Genomic DNA, 20,337 nt, shown 5'->3' on the forward strand with positions numbered 1-20,337 from the left:
TTTAAAACCATTTTAAAAACACTTTATTGTAATTTTGCACGCCAGATAGCCCAAACCTGCTATCCTGCAGCTGTGTCAGATTACAACTCCCAGCATGGAAACTCCCTTTGCATACCATTTCTGGCTGCAACATACACTCTGTAAACACACAGGATGAGAACTGGAGTTCCTCAACGGCCATGGCTGACGTTAAATGGCGATCGATAAGGCAAATGATCATCAAAAAAGGCGCCCGCCGTGCCAGCGTGAAGAGGTGCCAGAGTTGAAGGCCAGGAGAGAGGCACTGTGGGGCGGAAACGGCAGGGGCTCTCTCCTCTAGGGACAGGCTTGTTGGTTCAGCTGTGTTGTGTGTCCCAGGCCTTTGTGTTCACACAGTGCATGAGAGCAGCTTCCTCTCTCTTGGCAAGAAGGCCCCGAAGCCGGCACTTGAGAGGCAGCCAGGAGAGGTCTGGGAGGACAGAAAGCATCAGACAGTCCCACCAAGGCTCCCAGGAAACACACGACTCATCGGAGGACGCGCCTTGTGAACAGAAACTGGGACTGCCACTGCTGGCTCTTCCACAGAGGTTGCCGCAGCGAGAGAGAAAAAGGAAGCGAAAAAGAGAAAGAGAGAGCGGCCGAAGGTCTCTGGGGACAAGCGCTGGCCTGAGGGCCACAATCTCTCTCTCAGCCTCCAAATTCAAGGGCTGCCTGTCCTGGGCTCGGCTCCGGGTTCAGAAAACAAAGTTGCTGTTTCGCCAGACCTGCTCTCCTGCAATGTAGGTAGCCTGGACGTGGAGGCTGTTGTCCAGCAGCAGGAAATCTGTGGGGAACAGGAAATGACGTCCTTTGCAGAGGAAGCAGAAGCCCTTGGGCCAAAGGCACTCTTTGCCGTTTCACGTTTTTACATATAGGACAAGCAGAAGGCCCACTGGGATGTACACGTGAACACACATCCAGGCCCAGAGACTGATGGAGGCTTTGGGGAATTTTGTCCTCAGAATGCGGCCCCCGAGAATCTCTTTGAAATGGAATTTGGTCCTCAGGTGAAAAAGGTTCAACACCCCTGTTGTAAGCCCTGATTCTACTACAACACTGCCCAGAGATGGAAAGAGGATGACCCCAAAGGGCTCTGGGTGGGAGGCCGGGTCTCCCTCTGTCTCTCTCCCCGCACCCATCCCCATTCATGCAAATTACCTGCATCACTGTCATAATCCAAGGTGCCTTTTCTGTCCTCAATTTTCAAGAGCTGGGCAGGATGGAGAGACGCTGCTTCTAGCGCTGTTTCTATGGAACACCCTGCAAAAAAGCGAATATAGTGTGGAAGAAGGGGCCACGGCTATCTGGGCAGCCCTGAAGGGCCAGAACAGAACCCTAGAAGAGGTGGATTTGGTTCCCAACCCCGAACGGGCCTAGAGTGACTGCTGTTATAAGAGGGCAAAATGGAAGTGCAAAGTAAGTTTTGAACACCTGGCCTGCAACTTATGCAAACCTCACAGAGCAACATTTTGCTCCTGCATTTCATGGAACAGCTTTTCCTTTCCAACTCACCCCTCCTGCAATGCACACAGTATTTCACAGATAACGTAGTTCTTACTTATTTATTGCAAACATGAATATCCCATCCTTCCGACAAGCGCTCAGGGATCAACCCAGTGCGGTGCTTGGTGATTCAGGGTTAAACAGGAGCCCCGTAACGCAGGTAGTCCCTCTCTGGGCCCCAGTGAGAAAAGCAAGTCAAGCACCCTCTGGCTGCCAGTGACAATGGCAAGCTTCCATCCAGGTGGGTCTGGCACATAGAGGAAGAGGTCTTACCTGTGGCATCCCGGAAGTGTCGGACACACATGTCCATGGTTGCAATGCTGCCGCTCAGGGTCTTGGTCCCTGTAAAAAGCAGGGCAAAGGTACCGAAAAGGAGGATCATCATGTTTTAAAAAAGGAGAATGTATAATCCAAATGGGACTTCCAAGCCAACATGACTGTGCTATCCACCTCAAAGTAAAAGTTAAGGGAATCATGTGCTGTTGAGTTGTCCTGTTTTAAAAAAGTTGCCAGGGTTCCAATGCAAAAAAAAAAAAGTAAAAGTCCAAATATTGCTTTGGGTACATCTGAATGTGCAGTGAAACAACACGAAAGGCACAGTCCTGTGTGAGTTAAAATACAGAAGAGCTACAATTCCTAGCATGCCTCAGCCCAAACAGCCAGGAGCTGTAGGCCTTCTTCTATCCCAATTTGCATAGGATTACATAATCCTCAATTTGCATAACCCTAAAACTGCAATCCTGTGGTTACTGATATGCGAGTCAGCCCCACTGAACCTAATGGGACTTACTTCTGAGAGCCAGCATTGCCTAGTGGTTAGAGTATCGGACTGGGATACAGAAGATCCAGTTTGTAGTCTCCACTCAGCCATCAAGCTCAGGGGTTGACTTTGGGCCAGTCCCTAGCTCTCAGCCTATGCTACCTCACAGGGTTGTTGTAAGGATAAAATGGAGAGGACAAGAGTCTGGTAAGCCACCTTGAATTCCTTGCAAAAGCAAGAAAGGTGGGGTATAAATGTAATGTAAGAACAGACACAAATAGGATTGCACTGTAAGGTTCCTTTATGGAACTTTCCCACTGCCTTAATTAAGTTTTTGAATTCAACTACTTTTTCCTGTTGGGAAAACTGTGCAGATATTTATACAGCATATAAAATTAACATGGCATACTTTAAAAAAATCACTAAATGTAAATCAAAACAGTTGCAAAATCAGATCTCCATCAAGTTAGAGCAGCAAAATCCTCCCCGATTCAAAATCACACACACAGTGATCTAATTCATGCATAATACTTATTGATGGTTTGGATTGTTGAATTCTGTTGGATTGTTGAATTCTGGGTGGCTATGTGTGAATGCAGCCATGCTAACTAACCATGGTTTGTTAACAATGAACAACCCATGGTTTGTTGTCAGATTGTGAAGTCTGTTTTGTTGAAACCATGGGTTGCTGTTGTGTATTCACCTAGAAATGTAAGTTGTTCATGGGTTATTTCTCCAGGCTTCAGCAATAGTGTGTGTGTGAGGGGGAGGAATCCATCCCATTATGTCTCAGCACGACACCATCCCAAAGGCATCTGGAATACAGGGAGGGAGCTGGCAAAGGGGGAAAAATGAACAACACAGGTCTGAATAAAAAACCCCGTCCAAAGCAAACTCTGGGTAGAACAACAAACCATTGTTTAAACATGGGTTAAAGAAACCATAGGTTAGTGCATACATGTAGAAACCCAGTGCATACGTGATTTACATGTGGCTGTGCCACACATACGCACACACGTCTATGTACAGAGTACATCTGGAAGCCCTTGGAATCACTCCAGATAGCAGCTGTGATCCTACGGTCCATGCTATTGGCATACGCTGTGTACACAAGCCAGTGTGTACTTTTTCTTATAGTCCTTGGCGTGCACATCAGCACTGAAAAATGACACACATTTGCCCAGCAGAACTGAGACAGTGCTGCATTGCAGAGGAAGCCCGAGTCCGCCATGTGACTCAGAGTCTGATCCCTGTGCTTCCCTTCTGCTGCGGGGGACTTTTGGTCTGCACTGACGCACTGACGGTGCTCATGGCAGCAGTAACACCGTGGTACATTTTCCATCTGCAAGACCAAGTCCCTGGCGTCCTCATGCATACAGGAAGGCCCCTTCTGTGTCTCCCAGGCCTGGGCTTTCAAGGGCTCTTGTTGTTCAAAACTACAGTGCTGTGCAGAAGAGAATATTCCAGGGCCTCCCCCCCTCCCCACACCTGGACTGCAGGGCACTCACCTGCAATGTAGGTATTCAGGCCATGTACTTCCACCATTTGCTGGCCCAAGGTATGTCTGCCTGGGGCAAGCCCCATGGCAGTGATGGCATCTGTCACCAGGACCAGCCCTAAGGATATAAAATTGGCTCAGGTTAATCCTGGTCTGGTCGTACAAGTGAGCCGGGGACACAGCGGGCTGGCTTATCCCAGGCCGGGCCTCCAGTCCATGTAGCTCTGTAGTGTCTCTGCCCCCAGCGCTGTCCCTTCTTCAAGCTGCACTCCCTGGCTGGGTGACCTACAGGTGGACTTTCAAGTAAAGGAGAAGGATCTCCTGGTTAAGCTCCATCAGAGGTAACACAAGGATTATTCTGTGTGCCACTTGCACTCCCAAAGAAGGGAGAGTGGGGTACACAGGAATCCCCTTTTGGTTGAGGATGGAGGATCAGCGGATGCATTCTCAGTGAGGGATAAGCAAAACCAGAAAAGCACCAGATTTGCTTGGCTTGTCCTTCATCTTCCCCACATAGAGAAGGCAGATGAGTTTCATCTGCCCCAATGAGGTCTTTCTACCTCTATAGGGCTCAGCCAGTGGGGTCATCCCCTCTCTCTGGTTCTAGCTGCCTGGCCCCAGTCTGTACTGGCTGGCAATGGCTTTCCAGCATTTCAGACTGAAGTCTTTTTCAGCCAAGCTTGGACATACCAAGATTTGCAGATTCAAATGCTCTGGTCTGGCGTCCTGGTTTGGGATGGAAGTGCACGCTGCTGTGGGCTGCAGTGGCAGAGCGAAAGTCACTCATTCAATCCACTGAGGTGGGCTTCAGTCCATGACAGCACGTGCCCCCATAAGCCTGTCAGCCTTTCAGGTGCCACAAGATTCCTTGCTGCAACTGAACCTGGAACGATGGAGAACCTGGTGACACCCTGAGAGACTGATTATGGTGCAAGCTTCTTGGGGCACAGATCCAGTTCATCCAATGCATGATGTGCTATCCTCAGTTGGTGGATGTGGATCCAGAGAGATACACCTCTGGACACACATGTGTAAACAGAGCATGGCCATTATTCCACCTGATGCAGCAAAGAGAGCAAAGTGGTCTTCAAATGTAAGAAGCCCACTTCTGATCCCTCCAGCAGAAGTATTCGCGATTCGATCTCGTCTCCCTAGCACGCCCCGTAGAGCAGGCGGGTTCCTGTATTTACAGCCAGCAACGGGGCAGCAACGCATCCAGTAAGGATCCCCATTAAGCAAGGTCCAAACTGCTACTTGTCATTTCCTATCGAATGACAACAAACCTTTAGGATGAGCCCGGTGTGCGATTCGCAGAGCTGCAGGATTTGTGTGGATCCCGTCTGATATCATGCCATAGAACACTTGCCGGCCTGGGGGAATCTGGTCACTGGTGAGGAGCCCCACGATCCCAGGATCCCGGTGGTGGAACTGCATGGACAAAACACGGATCGGCACAAGGGTCTGGTCTGGTCCAGTCCTTCTCTGCAGAAGAGCCGGACTACAGCGTGTCCACGGGGCCAGGGCCTGTGATCACATCAGGAATGCAGTATCCAGGCAGGCCCATCCTGCATCCACTAAGTGACAGCACAAAGGCTGCGTGTCATTCGGACCAAGGGACTGAATTCCTTTTCAAAGAAATCCCGGGGAACAGCATTCCTGTGGAAGGCAGGGCCCAAAACACCAGCAGATTTTAGCTTCAGGCGCTTCCTGTAAGTCAGTCTGAGGAGAGGCATTTGAGCCTTCTAGGATGGGGAAAAAGGAACAGAAATGTCAGGGAATGACCAGCAGTTGGCAAGACCATCTGTGGACGCCTGGAAGGCTAGACCTGGGATCCCCGGCATGTTGGATCTGGCCCACAGTCCTGTGGTTCTCCACCCATCGGAGAAGTTTTCTCCCAGGTCCTCTCCAAGCTGTTAGCTGGGGCCAGACAGGTGGAAAGAGAGACACAGCTTCAGTCCTAGCATCCCATTTATGGAGAGCCCCATCCCCTCTGGGAGAGTCATCGGCCATGGCATCCGACCAGTCATGGGGCCAGCCATGATGCCAATCAGGTATGAGGGGAGAGCATTTCATTTGCCCAAGGTTTCCAGTGTAGAATGTGAACTACCAGGTTAAACTTTATTTTCCCTGGGTGTCATGCTGCTGTCCTGTTTTATGGTAACCAGTATGTTGCTGGAGAAGACTCCTGCGAGTCCCTTGGACTGCAAGGTGATCAAACCAGTCAGTCCTAGAGGAGATCAACTCTGACTGCTCCTTAGAAGGCCAGATACTGAAGATGAAACTCAAATACTTTGGCCACCTAATGAGAAGGAAGGACTCACTGGAGAAGAGCCTAATGCTGGGAACAATAGATGGCAAAAGGAGAAGGGGGTGGCAGAGGATGAGGTGGCCGGATGGAGTCACTGAAGCAGTCGGTATGAGCTTCAGTGGACTCCAGGGGATGGTGGAGGACAGGAAGGCCTGAAGGAATGTTGTCCATGGGGTCGTGATGGGTCGGACGTGACTTCATGACTAACAACAACAACAATGATATTGTAGTTTCATACATACCAATATATAGTAGTTTCATAGTTTTTAAAAACTATGTTTTTAAAAACATAGTTTTCATAGTTAGGATTGCTCTTATATGCAATCCTAACAGTTTTTAACAAAGGGAGGCCAAAAAATCTTTCCAACAAAGAAACCAAATGAAGAATGGAATCTGGTTTCCCCCTGATCTAAAACCAGGGATGAACAGATGGTAGATCTCTAGATGCTTTGGACTTCAACTCCCAGAAGCCCCTGCCAACATGGCCAACAGTCAGGAATTCTGGGAGCTGAACTTCAAAGCATCTGGAGATTTTTTTTTTTTTTGTCCACCTCAGTCTAAAACAGGGGTCCTCAAACTTTTTCAACAGGGGGCCAGTTGAAAGGTGCCGGCGGTGGAAGTGGGCTGCCAAGGCGGTGCTGGAGGGAGGCGCAGGCTGGTGAGGGGACGGGGGGTGGGCACGCAGGGCAAGGCAGCAGCTTGCTCGCACGGAGATGGTTTTCTCTGAGCAAGTCCAAAAAGCCGTTGCCTTGCCAGCGAGTCCAAAACCTCTGAGGCAGCCCAGGTCCGGCCCGCAGGCCATAGTTTGAGGACCCATGGTCTAAAACATGTTACCTTGGTAGATTTGTGTAGTCTTCACTCAACAGCCCGCTCTGTGTCGAGTTTAACATTCTGTGCCCTAAATCAGACACATTTTTGCAGGCCTCCTTAGTTGCACCATTTATTTTGGTTCCAGTGGGAAGACACTGAGCCACATTACTGGAAGGACTGCCTATATCTGTATAAGCCTGAGTAGAGGACCCACTCTCTGGCTTGCCAGCGGGAGCCACTCAGCTGGCAGATACTAGAGGCAGGGCTTCCTCAGTGTTGGCCCCCCACCTTTGGAATGCTCTTCCCCAGGGAGATGCAGATGACCTCATCACTGCTGGCTCTGAAAAGCAACCGCCCCCAGAAAGAAATGTATTCCCGTCTGCATTTGGTACTAAATCATTAACTACTCTAGTGTGTGTGGATGTTTAATTATAAATTATTTTTTAACATCATAAGCCACCTTGGGAGGCAGTCTGGTCTGAAAGGAGGGTTAAAAAAAAATCACCCAATCAATCAATCAATAGCAGAACAAGACAGAGCCCTGAAGCTGCCTAGCAACCCTCCAGCTCACCCCAAGACATCACGGTCCTGCCTGCCGGTGGGCAGATGCAGCCCTGCAGCCAGAAGGGCCAGAGACATGCTTCTGAAAAACAAGCGACTCACAGGTAACATGGCATTGAAGAGGTGTGTGATGAAGGTGGCCCCGTGCCGGACAGCCTCCTCGGCCTGAGACAGGTTGGCCATGGAGTGACCTGGAAAGGAAGAAGGGACATACTGGTATATCAGGCGACTCAAGTATAAGACAAGGTCGATATTTTGAGTGGTTTTCTGCCGTTGGTCATATGTTGGCATCCAAGATTGTTTTAATGTATTTTGTATTCAATGTTGTAAGCCGCCTCTTTTTAATGTTTTAATAAATAAATAAATAAAATAAATATAAATAAAAAATAAAGATGACCCCCAATTTTTGCTTCGCTGTTTCTGGTTTCAAGGGCCAGCATATACAGGTAGATTGCTAGAAAAAAATCTGCCAATATATCCAGAAAAAATCTGTGAATATTTCAAGTCTTTGCGCCCACTGAGAGACAAAACATGTGAGTGAAACTGTCTAGTGCTGAGATCAAGAGTGTGGCATGCCCAGACAGAGTCATGGTTTTTCCCCAGAAGTATTCACAATTTTTCCATTTTTGTGGGGGTCCTGCTGTTTCAAGCATCCACTGGGGGCTTAGACCTATTCCCTGCAGATACAGGGGTCCTACTGTATGATGAAACATTTTCACCAGGCCTACAGGATGACCCCCCCTCCCAATTTTTGCCTTGCTATTTCTGGTTTCAAGGGTCATTTTATATACAGGCAATCAAAGGGCCTCTATGGAGTAGAGCTGTTTGACGCTGGCATCCCGAGGGCTCAGGGCAGGCCCCGGGCTGACTTCCACATGTGCTCAGCATGGTCCACAGCGCCAAGGCCCCTTCCCACCCACCTCAGCAGCTGCTGCCTTTGGACACAACCACGAGGTTCTCCACTGATCGCCCACTCTGTCCATCAGGGTGCTTCTCCGGCACACCTTGGTAAATGCCACCCTTTATGCAATAGCGAGCTTGCCCGCGTCCTTCAGCTATTACTGCCCCACGGCCGTAGTCAAGGGAGAGGAGAAGGCAGAACACCATGTTTCGGAGGAGAACCACATGTCCACTGGGATCCGGACCGCTTCAGGCACGGCGAGGGACCTTTGTAGCATCGGCAGCCAGTGGATCGCTCCCCCTCTTAGTATTTGCATGCCTGCAAACAACTGGCTCAAACAGGCTACGCCGTGGAAATGCTTCCTCATCTGCTCAGCTACTCCTCGGACAACCAAGTGAACACAGTAACTCTTCTGGGAATGCAGGTCTGTGTTTGGGCGAGGGTACGCACGCTTATTCTGCTCTGATCGTGTGAGCCAAAGGACTCTGTCCTCCGGGAAAGGCCTCGGGCCCCTGATGAGGGAGTTAGTCCATTTGTGCCTAATCTACGAGCAGAAACCTGGAGGTGGTTCTGGAAACAAATTTGTTCAAATGCATGCATAAGCTGCCTTGAAGGTGGGATATCCACCTCTTAAATCAACCTCTCCCAACTGGAGGCCACCAGATATTTCAGCCCACAACTCCCAGCAGTTCTGACCACTGGTCATGCTGGCTGGGGCTGATGGGGACTGAAGCCCACCATCTGTGGACAGCATCAAGTTGGGGAAGCTATTTCGGATAAGCAACCCTTGCTCTTTGCTTTGCACTGTCACAGCCCCTGACTTCACAGTCCAGTTCATGCTGGGACATTTTAATAACTGAACCTGGAAAACACCTTGAAAAATCCCTTATTCCTTCTCCAGAGGGGCAAACACATCATTTTTCAGCGTGATGGTTTTGAAACAGTTGCTGAATATAGGATTGACTATCTACCTGAGACCCAAGAAAGTCCGGGGATGACACTTACCTAGTGACACACAGATGCCCCGCTTGCAGAGCTCGCGGATCACCTCACTGCTGCGTCCAATCTCAGGGGCCAAGGTGACAATCCGGACACCGTCCAAGGACCCATAGGTGGCAAGCAGATCCTGGAAGGCACCTGCCTCGTAGGTGCGAAGGTACTGCTCCGGGTGAGCCCCTCTCTTTTCCTTGCTGATGAAAGGACCCTCCAGATGAACCCCTGAGGGAAGGGAGAGGAGTGTGGCAGCAGGAATACAGCAGAACATGCCCAGGGTTTGAATCTGGGCTGCACGGGGTCTGAGCCCTGCCCCGCGAGAGCCACCCGCCCTTCACGGGCTGACCACCGGCTGCATGGCGGTTTCTCAGGTTTTAAGCAGTTCCCCCCCACAATCTAAATGCCCCAAAGGCCTCTCCTGAGCCTTCCTTGCTGGCAGCAAGAGCGTTAAGCTTGAAGATGTTGGGAATGTTGATCAGTTCGGCTCCACCCCTTTGCTTTTGGCCCCACCCACCACTTCTCCAAAATGTGGTTTGGCCCTTGTTCTGAACAGTTACCCACCCACCTTTGGGGAGGGCGTTTGTACACTTTGCCATCACCTGCACCCCCCCCCCACAAGGCACCAAGCAACTGGCTCAGTGGGGTTCAGTTCCCTTCCCTTCCTCTTACCCTGCCTCTCCCTCACATGACGTTGAGAATTATTCGCAATGCAGGCACTGAACGACCTGCATCCGCTCACATCGCACGGGACCGTCATGCCAAGGGAGGTCCGAACCGTGGCAGCTGCACTTTTGAGCTAGTGCGCTTCAGATCAGGACAAAACGGCTCTGCCTCCCCTGCCGCCACGCATCCTCCAAGCTACACAGACGGCCGCAGTGCGGTGTGGGAGAGACAAGCAGCAAAGCGGCGGCCCGGAGAAGGCCTTCTCTTTGGAACTCGCTTCCCAGAGAGGTGTGCCTGGCACTGATGCTTCTTCCTTTTTGGGGCCAGGCCAAACCCTTTTTCCCATTATTTGAAATGTTAATTTGTGTTTTCGCTTTGGATTTTATTTGTTGGTGATGCTGTACCATATTTATATTATTTATATTTCTATTTCACTGTGTTGCCACCCTGATACATTGTGAACGGTGGGATACAAGAACTTTAAATAAAGAAACAGGTGGCCCTGACCATGATGTAGCCAGAGCTGCGAGTGACGTTTGTCCGGCAGCCTCCTGGCCCTGAAGAATGGGGCCCAGTCCTCCTGCTCCAAGCCCACCCCTGCACAGGGAACCAGGCACATGGGCCAGCGGACAGGACACACGGCAGGGCTGCTCTGAGGTTCCCCAGAAGCCTCCCTCTCCTTTCCACAGCTGCCCACCTGCTGTTTCGGGGTTTCCCAGATTGTGTGCGACTTGGCCCGGTGGACACCGGCTGAAACGTCTCTCCCAGAGGTGATGAGCTTTGAGTGTCAACACGCCAGTATGTCTGGTCTTTTGGCCCCGCCCTTTTGCCTTCAGCCCCACCCACTCCGAAAGGTGTCCCCCAAGAGTGTCCCTGAAATTGAACTTGGCCCCTGCGCTGGCAGAGGGTGAGCACCGCGCCCACGCCCCTCACTCACCGAGAATGCCCGCTCCATGGGGCCCCCCGTTTCTCACGGAGATCTGCGGCAGAACCTGGCAGGGGAGGAGTCATCAGAGATGTCATCATTAGTCATTTCTGCCATGTCTAAGCACAAGCCTTTCCGTGCCGGCTTTCAGGGATACTGCGGAGTAGCTGAGGAGTGGGCCGGACTGAATCCAGCTCTCCGGGATCTAAAACTCAACACTTCCTGGCTGCAGCCGCTTGCCTCTTCTGAACCCAGAAAATCTGTGTCTGCCCAGAGAGACACCCAGCCGTTTTGCCTGCAGCTTCGAGCCGTTGCCTGCCCAGACGTTCAGGAGAGGTGGCTCAGGTCAGTGATCCCTCTACACCAATGTGCTGCTCTCAGAGTGGCTAGTCCTGCACGAAGACACGCATAGATTTTACTCGGTGTGACGAGTGGCACACACCACAAAAAGCTGCCACGTGGAACTCGCCAGCGTTCCGCCAACCAGCCATGTTCTCTTCCAGAATACTCCTTTCCACCCCAGTCCAACAGCAGACCATCCTGTGCCACCGGGCATGTTATTGGCCATGCTGGCTGGGGATGATGGAAGCGGAAATCCAGCACACCTAGAGACCGCCAGGTTGGGCCAAGCTGTTGCAGCACATGCTGACGATCGATTGGAGTGAGTCTCTGACTGGCTCAAAGTCACCTAATGGGATACACAGCTGAGTGGCGACAAGAACCGGATCTCCCAGGTCTCAGTCCAAAGGTGGGCAGAGTCACTGTGACTCACTGTGCCGTATGATTATTGTTTTACTATCCCCGCACATGTGGTTCTATCACACCCCCTGTGACTGCACCCGCAGCTGTTCACCAGTGCTTCCTCTCTGCCCTGCTCCCCCTTTACATGAGCAAAAGGTGCAGTGTCCTCTTTGGCAAAGCATGAGGATGGTGCTCTGGTGCAGCCCTGCGTTCCTGCAAAAGCATGCATGAAACAAAGCCATTGCAGTACCCCCTGCAGGCCACATAATATGTGCCATCGAAAATGTTAAATTAGAAACATACATTGATAAAAGATGCTATTTTGGTCAGTTCTGCTGTGTCGAGTGCTGTTTTATTTTATTGTGAGGGCACTTTGTTACCTGTATTTTTAGTATGTATTAAAATACATTTGTTGTTACTTATTGCTGCTTGTTTACTATGCTTCTTTTGCATTTGGCATTTTGCCTTTTGTTGTATATTATATAACGGGTGTGGCGAGACTTGCTCAGCAAAGAGCCACAGTCGGTAAATCTCAGCTGTTCGAGAGCCGGAGGCAGGCGCTGGGCAGCAAGTGGCCGCCTGCGGGCTGTGGCTGCAGGAGGGGAGTGGGCAGTGGGCATCCCCAGCTGGTGGCCGTGGGCGGTGAGCTGTGAGCCTCAAAATAAACTCCAAGAGCCACACGTGACTCCTGAGCCTCAGTTTGGCCACCCCGTTATATAATTTTGGATTTTATTTCTGCACATCTGATTTTATTGGTTAATTTCTTGTTCTACAGTATGATGTTGGATATTTATGGATCTTATTGTAAGCCGCCCAGAGAGCCTCCAGGCTATGGAGCAGCATATAAATATAACAAAGTATTTGTTTTATTAGTGTTTTAAACAGGGCTTTATTTTATTTCCTACAATAATTGGATGCCACGAGCTCAGCTTTCTTGGCAGAAAGGCAGGGTACAAATCACATCATAAAATGTGATAAAAGCTCCAAGCTGGCAGGGAGTGGTGGAGTCAATACACATCAAGCACACCGACCCTGAAAGGGAGAGAAGGGCTGTGAAAAGGGCAGCAGAGGAAACCAGTTCCTGGATAGTGGTAACATTACAAATGGGGTAGGCAACTGCACCCCCTCCAGACATTTTGGATTACAATTCCCATCAGCCTCAGCCAGCTTGGCAATAGTCAGGGGGGACTAGAACTGTGGCCCTAAACACCTGCAGGGAAGACGGTGGTGCTCCTCCCTCCATCACTAGGATGAGTTTCGCAAAACTGTGCAGTACCACACAACGCGCCTTTTGAAGAAGAGCAACCAGCTCCAACAAGAGCCAAAAAGAGGTCAGAAGTGGACAGAAGCACAACCTGCAACCCAAACTGCAGTGGGATGGCCAAGCCCCAGGAGGCTGCCATTCCTGGTTCCGTTCTGTTTGGCTCACAGGCTGCCCCCAGGCCTGCAGCAGCCTCTGTAACGTCAGCAAGCAGCAAGTAGAATTCCTGAGAAACCAACAGGGACCAACCCGAAGGGCCTGTCCTCCTTACCTTCTGGTATACAGATGGTGGGGAAGTCACCAGGGTAGGACAGAAAGAAGTCACTCCATGAGACAGGATCTTCTGGCCAACCAGGGAGATTCCTGCTCCCACTTCTTCAGTGGCCTGAGAAAAATCCACTCCAAAACCTCCTAGGCAGAGAAAAAACTGGTGGCAGGAGACTTATTATGCACCTGAGCAATAGAGGACTCCCTGCTTGCAGCGCCATCTTTGAAAAGAAGGTTCTCCTTCCCCTGTTTGCTCTAGCAAGGGCCCTTTACAACCTCTTCACAATGCAAGTAGAAGACAGATTAATTTAACTGAATGACAGATTAATTTAAATGCGGCACACAATCAAGAAGACGGCAGCGATTCTAAGGAATTTTCACGGTTGTCAACAAACAAGCAGCAAACAAGACTGCAGCCCACAGAACTACAGACCGGACTCTGCTGCACTTTTGCAGTCACACTTCATGGTGTTGCGTTAAGACAGATCAGATGCCAGTGCCGTCCAAGATGTGCAGGGTGCATGATGAGGCATTTTCGGCAGTGCTTGAGTCACCAGGGCTTAAGTACCCAGCACAGCTTCAGGGTCTTACCGTTGATTTGCACATCAATGAAGCCGGGGGCGATGATGCTGCCCTTGCAGTCAAGCTGGACATCTGCAGACTTCTTCTCCTCAAAGAAAAGCTTCTCGGGGTTAAGGATCTTTCCATCTCTCACCCACAAGTCCTCTCTGGAAACAGAAACATGCAGTAACTTAGTCTGCCCCAGTTCCTTTAACCAGAGACAGGGGAGCAGCTCAGCTCCCCCAACCTGGTACCCCCAAAATGTGTCTTACTACAGTTCCCAGATTTCCTCAGCTAACATAGCTGCTTATTAATTACTCAAATAAGCTTAGACCAGCAGATTTAGATCCTTTCTATATGCATCAGGCTGAAATATATGCATTAGGCTGAAAATATATGAAACTGAGGTGAACGGTTATACTTGGAAACACATCATTGAGAGACAGTGTGGTATAGTGGTTAGAGCATTGAACTAGGACTCGGAACATCTGGGTTCTAGTCCTCGCTCAGCCATGAAGCTCAATGTGTGACTTTGGGCCCATCCCTCAGTCTCAGTCTGAACTGCGTCATAGGGTTTTGGCAGGATAAAATAGAGAGGAGAAGGAGGCGGCTATTATCAGCTGCTTTGGTTTCTGTCCCCAGAAAGGCAGAGAATAATAATAATAAGGTATTAAAATATTATATTTATATAATATATATAGCAAAACAACAAACAATCATTAGATTGTAATTCTGTACCAGGGACTGGCTCTTTATATTATTGGATAATGCCAAGAAACTGTCATGCAGCTGCCGCCACCACACTGGCTGTTTTTAAACTCAGAAAAACAACAATAGCGTGAGCAACGTCACGTTCTCTTTTATTTCCTTTGCTTAATATGAATCCCCAGCCCACGCCCCGCTGCTGCTCTGGGGATTGCCAAACACCCAAGCAAATCTTAGTGCTGGAAACAAGAGATAAGAAATGTGAGGAACACAAACTTGGCATGTGATCCTACGCATCTTTAGCCAGAAATAAATCCTCTGGTTCCCCGTATTCTCCAGCCAGCTGCTGGGGAGGAAAGAGGCAGGAGGTCTTTCGGGAACGGGGGGCACGGACTCTTCGAGTGAGGCCTCAGAAATCGGGTCTCCTCCACAGAGATGGTGGAGGTGGAGGAGCTTATCTCAAGGCCACTGTCTCCAGGTGTAAAGGTGGCCCCTGAGAACTGCTGAGGGTCTTCATGTACTAGAAGGGACGTGGAGGGGCAGTCAGAGGAGCCAGACAAGACTGGCCGGATCCTTGACCCCATGACACGGCGTCAGGAGGGAAGGGCTGGCGTTCCGCGAAGACTTGCCTTCAGGGGGGCCCACCCAGAGGAGAGAGGCCCAGGGCGAGTCAAAAGGAGGCCTCTTGGAAGGAGTCTTCCTCCACTAGTTGTCGGTGGCTGCATGCACGCTGGAGCAGGAAGAGCTTTAGCCAAGGAACGGCCTCTTGTTTTGAAAGAGAAAGGGGAATCCTGCTTTGGAAGGGCCCCCGTGGCAGGAGCGCCAAGGCCTCCCTGCCGCGCCTATGCAGGCCCAGGCCTGCGCCTGTGGCCCACCCATGCGCCACTTCAAGCAGCCAGTGGAAGGGGTCAGCTGTCCTCTTTCGTGTGGGCAACCCAAATCCGAGCCCTTCGAGAAAGCGGAGATCTGAAGGCCCAGAAACCACATGGGGGAGGCGAATGGAAAAATCTGAAAAACGAACAGAGAAACATTTCCCACCCTACACTCCATCGCAGGTGTCCCCGTCTTTCTCCCCATTTTGCTTCCAGGCCTTCACATCTCTAGCAGCAACCACATGGCCTCACCTTTGTAATTCATGGTTCTTCAGAATCCGGCAGTTGATAAACTGGAAGACTGGCGCATCCGAGGCAGACTTGTCCGATGGCATCGTCCGAGCATGAAGGGGACGTGGCTGAACAGGACAGGCCCAAGGTCACACGAAAGGAAGTGACCTACGGCGACAGGGGAGGAAGAAGAGGCAAGGAAGGAGGTGTTGGTTAGGTTTATGGTGCCCCAAGCCCAGAGGCTTCCAAGCCCAGGGATGTTCACAGAGGGCATTTTGCATATTTTAACTGACATGCAGGTGCTGATTTTCATGGCAACTGCAGGTGGGGAGGGAAGTATTTCTCCTGTACAGAAACACCCTCCGCTCATCTGTCTCCTCCCCTGCATGGCAACTAAACAGAGACAAAAGCCCTGCCATGTGCCCAAGGTGCAAATTATTTGAGTATTTTATTTGCAGTCCTTTGGATGAGAAAGGAATTGGCTTTGCCTCCTGTGAAATACAAGCCTGTTCTAGAAATCATGCATATATAGAAATCAATATATGCTAATAATATTGATTGACTGATTGATTTATTAAACTTATATTCCAATATACTGGTTTGAGGATTCTCTAAGTAGAATGTTGTGCAGATTTCTGCCCTGTGGGATTGGGACCCAAATATGGCTAGCAATACCACTGCTAATGTCTTATGTCAGTGTGAAATAAAGCTTTGTGACATGCCCTTCCCTGAGAAGCTGAACTAGTATCCTCAAGTGTTACTTTATTTATTAGATTTATATACCATCTTTTTCTTTTTTAAAGAATGCAGAGCGACTTACATCATTCTTCTTCTCCTGCTCTCAATCTTATCCCCACAACAGCAACCCTGTGAGGAAGGTTGGGCAGGGAGTCTGTGACTGGCCCAAAGTCGCCCACTTGGCTTCATGGCTGAGCGGGGACTCGAACCCAGATCATCCAAGATCCAAACCCATGCTATTAAGTATTACTCCGCACTGGTTATCTTTCAGGTACCCTAGGCTCCCCGTGAAACTACTTTTACATTGCTTTTCTATGCTGCTTTTAATTTTTTATGTAGTTCTACTGCTATGTATGGATTACATTTAAATATGCTGGAAGCTGCCAAGAAAAACATCTTTTTAAAAGGCTGGCTATAAAACTGTGGTGGGCAGAAGACAGATCTGGGCTTCCTGGCAGATCTGCAGTAGATCAACAAGGTTTTCTGACTCAGCCAAAAGACACTCCCACTTCTCAATTAGGCTGCTGAACCAAAGAACAAGAAAGCTCCAGTGATTTTCGTCTGAAGTTCAGAAGCGCCCTACTCCTAATTCTTATGGGACGTGTGTTCCCCAACCCCAAGAGCTGCTTTGCATCTAACTCTGGTTGGTGCCCCCTAGGATTCTAAGTTTTTAAAATGTGAACCTGCAAACCTAAAATCTGCTTGCCTCCAATATAACTGCAATAAACAATCTGCACAGAGTCAGAAAAAGCACAACGTTAGGCATCCCATTCAATTTCTTGCGACTCTCGTCTTCATTATGTTTTAATGAAAGAAGTAACTCTGCCGGCTTGGCATCAGCCACCCACAAGTCCAACCGCCCAAGGCCTCTCCAAGGAGCAATCAGGAACCTGGGCTATGGTCCCAGTTACACGAGCAACACATTCCTAATTATATTGTCTTCATGATGGATTTCAATCAGCAAGCAAATCTTGGTGAAAAGGTTTGGAAGCAAATCTTGCTGGAAAGGTTATCAATAAAACAAAGCTCAGTTTAAAGTGCTGCTGGTAACCTTTAAGGCCCTAGATGGTTTGGGACCATATTATCTGAAGGGGTGCTGCCCAGGCCGTTTGAGCACCTTCACTATCCTACACATTGGCTGGTAACTGGCAAGGAACAATCTGGTTGATATTCAGGGCAGGGCCTTTTCTGCAGAATGTCCTCCTGGGCAGCTCTGTCAAACCCTTCCCTTCTTGTTTTTAAAAAGGCACAGAATGTGTTGCTTTCCCCTGCCCCCCACTGCAAGCCTTTTATGGGGCTCTCATAGTAATTTTTATCCCACTAGATTTAGTAGTCCTAACTGTGGTGCATCAATATTGCCGTTTTGCATACTGTCAGCAGCGTTGTGAACAAAATAATTTGAACCCATGAATAAATAGGAAAATGACATGAACTGACCAGATCTAAAAGACACAAAGACCAGTCGCCCCAGTCCATGAGAAAAAAAAATCCAAAATTCAAAGTTGGATCATATCTTCATTATGGACAATCAAAATTCCACAAAACTGTTTTCAGGGTTGCTTCTGTTGTCCTTTTCATGTATTGTAAACCAGCTGTTGAAAACGTTGTTGGGAAAGGCGGTTCACCCGTCTTTGTAATGCAATACCTTGCGATGCGATGCACGAAGCTGTTCCCCGCCCCGTGCCCACCTCGTGTTTCCAAGACAAGGATCAAACTGGCCCCAGCGCTCCGGTGAGCGGAGGGACCGCGGGGCGGGGGAGGTCCGCGCAACACTTCTGCTCGGAATAATGCAACAAGATCGCAGCCTGCTAATGGTCCAGCCCGCCTACATTTGCATATATTAACATGAGATTTACATGGACCGCTTCCCACTGGCTAGAATTTCCACTCTCGGAAAAGACAGGCTAATCCAGGCGGCGGCGGCGGCGGCGGCGGCGGGGAGCCCCCCCCCCGATCCCCTCCAACCCCGCCCCGAAGAGCAGCGCGGAGCACCACGGCCGGCCTTACCCAGCACCCACCAAGAGACCTCCGTCGCCCGGGCTGCCCAACTTCTGCCTTCGGCTCGCCCTCGCCCGGATGCCGGCCACGTGATCTCTCATCAGCTGGCGGCCGAGGGGGCGGGGCTTCCCGCCCGAGGGCCACGTGAGTGGCCCCGCGGAGCCTCCATGATGGGAAGGGAAAGGCCGGGCAGGAGCCGCGGCGGGTGTTCCCTCCCTTCCGAGGAGTCACAGGACCGCTGAGTCTGCGAGGGGCGCGGCCCGCGAGAGCGGCTGACGGTGCACTTTGCTGGAGGGAGGCGGGGGAGCCGGGAAATCAAAGGAAGGCTGCGCTTGCCTGCTTTTGCCAGTCTCTCTCTTTGGGGTTATTTGCAGCATCTCTTTCCCACTGCACGGGGATCCGGAGCATTCCCCCAACCGCATCCCCAACGCGTGAGCGCCTCCCGGAATATTTCCACGGAAAAAGATACAAGTTGCACGTTCTCACTCCCTTCTGCAGAAAAACGTAGTTTCCACAAAGGTTTATTTTTATATAGCTGCACAAAATGTGTCCCAACTGCACGTGGATGTCTGTGGTAGGTTCACTAGGCCTGCTAGTCATATCTGCACAACACTGTATGGACCTGTGAAGTTGTCTTCTGGCAGGCAGGCATTCCACAGGTCCAGCTCCTCCTGCATGGACAGGCAGCAAAAGCTTTCCCTCTCTAGTTGTATGTTAGAAGTGCATACACAATCGCTGATGAGAAACCGAGCAATAGGGTGACCCTCGTATGAACGGCAAAAAACCAAATGAAACCAAAAAAAATACACCCCCCCCAAAAAAAGACAGTGATCTGCATAAACTTTGCACGTGCTGATTTATATGGCTAAGTGCAAATGTGAAACGATTATTACAATTTCCAATTATAAGAAAGCCAGTGTGGTGTAGTGGTTGGAGTGATGAGATGAGAAACTCAGGAGATTCAGATTCTCCACTCAGTCATGAAGATCCGCGAGTGACTTTGGGCCAATCACTAACTCTCAACCTAACCTACCTCACAGGGTTGTGATGAGCAAAAAATGAAGAGGAGGAGGATTATGTTCCTTTCCTTGCAAGAAAAAAGTCTGGATAGAAACAAATCAACCAACCAACCATATATCTCACTACAATGTGAGTGGACTTGTGAGCATGTAACTTGCCTGCCTGATTAGTCTGTTGTACAGGTGCTCGCGGTGACAGGCAACAGTTCTTGTGGCTTGTGGATTGGGCAGGACAACCCTTCAAAGAGAGGACAGTCCTCTGTGGAAGTCCCCTGGTCATCCAAAATTGCAAGCTGCCTGAAACTAAATCAGACTTGTCAATACTCTGGCTGTCTCAGGGGGCCTTCCCAGCTATCCCAGGACATGTGAGGAACTGAATGCCACTCAGCTGTATTTTGGGGAGAGGTCATTAGGTCCTGCAAATATTTTGTTGTGCTTCTGTAAGCCTTCAGGTTCCAAGCCTCTTGATCTCCCTATCTGCTTGCTCGTGTGTGTTGATGAAGCCCTTTCGGCAAATATGTATTGGCAGGACTTTGACTGAACTGGACTGAGGGCAAGGGTTTCAGTGAACTGCTTTCTTCTGTCCCCAGAGCTAGCGTAAGTGGCACAGATGGCTCAAAAATAAATAGGTAACTAATTTAGTGGTAAGGAAACTGGAATCCAATCTGGATTTGGAGGGGTGACTAGAAAATACAGAAGATTCAGCTTTGGTAACACCTTGTCTTAATTTTTGGGACTATATGCTCATTTTAATGTCAAGAACCTTCTTGGTGATGCTTTTCCATTTCACTATTTTTCAAAGTGCTTTGTTGGGGGAAAATTTGTCGAGAACATTTAAAATAATGGCATAGGCAGCAAGACTGTTGCAGTACTGCATAGATTCAATAAAGATCTGAGGTGGCTGCAGACAAAACATCAATCAGCATTGCTCATCTTTGAAAAAGATGTCTTTTATCCACTGCTGAAGGATTTCCTGACCACAGGCCTGGCGTTTTAATAAAGGC

General features: G+C 49.8%; 1 protein-coding gene across 4 annotated transcripts; it reads right to left on the reverse strand.

The window, feature by feature from the left end:
* Positions 1-18,402, reverse strand: AMDHD2 (amidohydrolase domain containing 2). Of its 4 annotated transcripts, none has more exons than XM_044433537.1 (12): positions 18,324-18,402; positions 15,600-15,746; positions 13,801-13,937; positions 13,214-13,353; positions 10,953-11,007; positions 9,365-9,577; positions 7,561-7,649; positions 5,063-5,207; positions 3,790-3,897; positions 1,795-1,863; positions 1,177-1,278; positions 1-802 (listed from the first exon to the last, which is right to left on the reverse strand). In XM_044433537.1, the coding sequence occupies exons 2-12, from the start codon at positions 15,680-15,682 to the stop codon at positions 714-716; spliced, it is 1,230 nt and encodes a 409-aa protein (XP_044289472.1). In that variant the 5' UTR covers positions 15,683-15,746; positions 18,324-18,402; the 3' UTR covers positions 1-713. The 4 variants fall into 4 exon arrangements, with proteins under 4 accessions (XP_044289472.1, XP_044289473.1, XP_044289471.1 ...); XM_044433538.1 differs by having other exon boundaries at positions 18,335-18,375; XM_044433536.1 differs by lacking the exon at positions 18,324-18,402 and adding an exon at positions 17,754-17,985.
* Between the last annotated feature and the right edge of the window lie 1,935 nt (positions 18,403-20,337).

This window comes from Varanus komodoensis, unplaced genomic scaffold (assembly GCF_004798865.1).
Source record: "Varanus komodoensis strain SLA01 unplaced genomic scaffold, ASM479886v1 scaffold26, whole genome shotgun sequence".
Taxonomy (NCBI): Eukaryota; Metazoa; Chordata; class Lepidosauria; order Squamata; family Varanidae; genus Varanus; species Varanus komodoensis.